Source organism: Brachyhypopomus gauderio, chromosome 7 (genome assembly GCF_052324685.1).
Source record: "Brachyhypopomus gauderio isolate BG-103 chromosome 7, BGAUD_0.2, whole genome shotgun sequence".
Lineage (NCBI taxonomy): Eukaryota > Metazoa > Chordata > Actinopteri > Gymnotiformes > Hypopomidae > Brachyhypopomus > Brachyhypopomus gauderio.
In genome coordinates, this window is record NC_135217.1 from 19062705 (window position 1) to 19066353 (window position 3649).

At 50.1% G+C, this 3649-nt stretch overlaps 1 protein-coding gene across 3 annotated transcripts; it reads left to right on the forward strand.

Annotated features, from left to right (window-relative positions):
* Positions 1-444: 444 nt before the first annotated feature.
* LOC143518234 (uncharacterized) lies at positions 445-3356 on the forward strand. 3 transcript variants are annotated; one of them, XM_077010697.1, is made up of 3 exons: positions 445-2221; positions 2540-2599; positions 2824-3356. In XM_077010697.1, the coding sequence occupies exon 3, from the start codon at positions 2870-2872 to the stop codon at positions 3338-3340; it is 471 nt and encodes a 156-aa protein (XP_076866812.1). In that variant the 5' UTR covers positions 445-2221; positions 2540-2599; positions 2824-2869; the 3' UTR covers positions 3341-3356. The 3 variants fall into 3 exon arrangements, with proteins under 3 accessions (XP_076866812.1, XP_076866813.1, XP_076866814.1); XM_077010698.1 differs by having other exon boundaries at positions 445-1895; positions 2100-2599; XM_077010699.1 differs by having other exon boundaries at positions 445-938; positions 2100-2599.
* The last annotated feature ends 293 nt before the right edge of the window (positions 3357-3649 follow it).

Consider the following 3649-nt stretch of genomic DNA (forward strand, 5'->3'; position numbering starts at 1 on the left):
TTCCATGTTACAACCTTCCCACCAGTTGCTCAGTAACAAACACTCTTACCACTTTCACTGTGGATAGCTGCAATACTGCCTCTTGCCAACCATTATTCAGCAAATCTCATTACATTTAGATTGTACGAGCTTGTAAGACATCAGAGGTGAATAAGGTTTGCACTTTAAAAGGAAGTCCCTCAGGCAGCCTGTGGTTGACAGGCTACAGATGACATATCAAGCTAACCATTCAAACAAAGTTGTATGAAAGGAAAATTCCCTGTTCCTTTCTTTAACTGATTAAACAGGAACAGAGTCGTTTACTGGCATGACTTATTATTAGAACTATAGCAGAGAGCTCAGCCAAATCAACATACCTCAGGTGTTGTGTACCCTGGTGATGTAATAGGTAATGTTTCTTTTTCTTCTATTTTCCTCATATTATTGTAAAGGTATTTTCTTTCTCAATCTATTTATTTTTTAGATTTTGCATTTAAATTTGTTTTTATAAAGGTGTTTATTTACCTGTGTTTTTTGTTTGTATCTGTTTTAATTCCTGTAGATTTGCGGTTTCTTTATGGTTGGTTATTCAGTGTCACGGTACGGCGGTCCCCTACTGGTCGCCCCCGTCTACAGCAGCAGCTTGTCCTGTGGGTGTGGCGTTGTGTTCGTCCCTCGGGTGGGCGGAGCCCGCGATCCGTCTCACCTGAGGGTCGTTTGTTCGTCTATATATGTCTTGTCTTTGTACCAGTTGACCGCTGGTTATTATATCCTTAATTCGGATCAGTTCACGGGTTTTGGTTTGCGCACTTTACATATTAAACCATCCTATTTCCCTGAGACTTGGCGTGATCGCTTCCATTTATTTTCGCTCACCCTACCCGTCACAGAATAACCAGCCACTTTCGGAAGCCGCCAGTCTCCTTTACTTTTTCCTTCGTTCGTGGTCATGTCTCGTGGTAAGTGTTTGCGTGGTGTTTTGTTTGAAGAGCTCCGCCGTGCTTTTGTGTTGCGTGTGTGTGTGTGTGTAGCACGACGAGGACCAGGGCAGTCTGCCCTGAGACAGCTCTTCATGTCCGTTTCGCCGTGCGTTTGTTTTGTGTGTTGCACGGCGAAGACCAGGGCGTCTTCCCTGTTATACTCTTCATGTTTTGTGTGGGTGAAGTGTACGTGTGAATGGGCGTGTGGACCAGTGTGCGTGCTCGTGGTGTTATATGTTTAGTGTTTCGTGTGTGACGCATGTGCCGCTCGTCACTGTCGCCTCGCTCCCCTGTCGCCTTGTGTTTTGTGTGGGGGAGCGACTGCGAACCTGAGCGGCACGTTACAAAATTACCGAGCGCGCATGTAAGAGTCCCGTTCGTTCATTGTTTGTACACTGTTTTTTGTTTGTCTAGTCTTTGCGTGTGTGTGTTGTTCTCGCGTGTTTGTGGTTTTGTTGCTTGTAATTCCATGTATGCTCCTCCCCTTAAGTGTGTGTTTGGGGGAGGACCAGCTGTGGTCCCGTGCCACGGGGAGTGGCACGGAGGGCGTCGCTCCCGAGGGAGGCCCTGACCAGGTAAGTGGGGGGTTCTCCTGAGTTAGGATGGAGACCCCTCCCCCCTGGAGGGGGGATCAGGGTAGTGCGCGTTTGTGTTCTGTGTTGGTGTGTGTGGGTGTGTGTGTGCATTTGTGTTTTATGTGCAGGTGCTTCTCCCTGGCGGTGGATCGTGGCGTTCCTGGGCCTTGTGGGGGTCTCCACCTGGCAGGAGCCCCCTTATGTTGTGGGGTGACCGGAGCCCGGTCTTAAAGAGCCCCTCCCTAGAGGGTTGGGGCCCCCGGATGTTTGGGGACCATGGGGCTCCGGTCTGAAGAGCTCCTGCACAGGACGGAGACCCTTCCACGGGGTCCTGGGGGTGACGTAGCCACGCCCCAGGGAGGTAACCTGCACACACATACCCCCGAACGGACAAGGAGCCGTGGCCCGTCGTCCTCGCACCTGTGGGGCTATGCGGCTTAAGGCCGGTTAGGGCGAGAGGGCCCTGTGACCGACCGGGGCGTGGTTTTGTCTTGTTGACGGCCCAGTCGGTCCAGGGTCCCGCCCAGGTAGGCGAGCTAACCTGTGTTTGTGTTTTGTGTTTCAGCTCCGGGACTACAGGGGGTGTGTCCCTTGTCCCTGCCTGCCTGCCCCTTTGTTTTGTGTGCTGCTGCTGTAGGCCGCACAGCCGGTGGAGGGGAGTGCAGCTTGGAGGGGGGATCTGTCACGGTACGGCGGTCCCCTACTGGTCGCCCCCGTCTACAGCAGCAGCTTGCCCTGTGGATGTGGCGTTGTGTTCGTCCCTCGGGTGGGCGGAGCCCGCGATCCATCTCACCTGAGGGTCGTTTGTTCGTCTATATATGTCTTGTCTTTGTACCAGTTGACCACTGGTTATTATATCCTTAATTCGGATCAGTTCACGGGTTTTGGTTTGCACACTTTACATATTAAACCATCCTATTTCCCTGAGACTTGGCGTGATCGCTTCCATTTATTTTCGCTCACCCTACCCGTCACATTCAGACTATGTGTATTTTTCACTTCTAGGTATTGGCATTGATACCTGTAGATTAGCAGTATTCTGGACTAAGGGTATCTTGAATTCTGGTAAGTGTCACAACTGGTGAGGAGCCATATTTTGCAAACATTTGGGGCTTAGCCCAAACCTGGGGACCTAACGTTTGTTGTTTATTTTACCTGACATAAACTTAACTTGGCCTCAGGACAGTAACTTTACATTAGCTTAAAATAAGGACAACATGTTTTCATATATCAAATTCACCACGGTCATAAAATAGAATATGTTCACACCCATGTTCTTATGTCCATAGGTAGCTAGCAAGCTTTCTCACTGAGGTAGCTACCACAGAGGAGGTCATGGCAAAAGATCTGCGCCAAGCTGCATGGCGGGGGTGGCGAGAGAGACACCTGCCTTCCTCCAGAAACCCCTCGCTGCTGAGAGTTGGCTCAGTGGAGCTTTATTGTAGTGGCGAGGACGACAAAACTCCGGAGAGTGAGTTTGAGGAGGAGGAGGGGTCAGAAGAGGATGAGAGCTCCCCTCCGTCCGTATACTCGGCTCCCACCGAGTATTACGGTGAGGGCGAGGAAGAATACATCAGCCCTCCCCCATCCCTGTGCTCAGCTCCTACCGAGCGTTACAGGGATGAGGTGAGTGTCCCTCCGTCCAAGTACTTGGACCTCACGGAGTGTGAGGACGAGGAAGACAGCCAGCCTCCATCCGAGTACTCAGATCGTGAGCCGTGTATGGAGGAGGAGGAGGGGAGCCCGCCCCCCTCGGAGTACTCTGCCGAGACTGTGAGGGGGAGGAAAGGTCTCGTCTTTGTTTGAGTCAGTCCACGTTATATGTTTAATCGTTATTTGTGCGCTGTCTGCACTACTTTGTAATAAATAAAAGTGTCGTTTGTGCATAACGTTGGACTCTGTGCCTCGTCCGTTGCCCTGCACACAACGTCACAGTAGCAAAATGAATGAAACCCGCACAAGACCACAACCCCATGACAATGTTAAGGTGGACTTGTATATTTTCCCAGTAATCAGATAGACTGAATGAAAATGACACAATTATTTAAGAAAAATAATAGAGATTAAGTTCATGCAACAAAAAGCTTTGGATGAAGAGATCAATTCAACTTGCTA

What these genes read in the sequence shown, in the direction of transcription:
- LOC143518234 (XM_077010697.1), top strand. Translation starts at nt 2,870, where the DNA reads ATGGCAAAAGATCTGCGCCAAGCTGCATGGCGGGGGTGGCGAGAGAGA.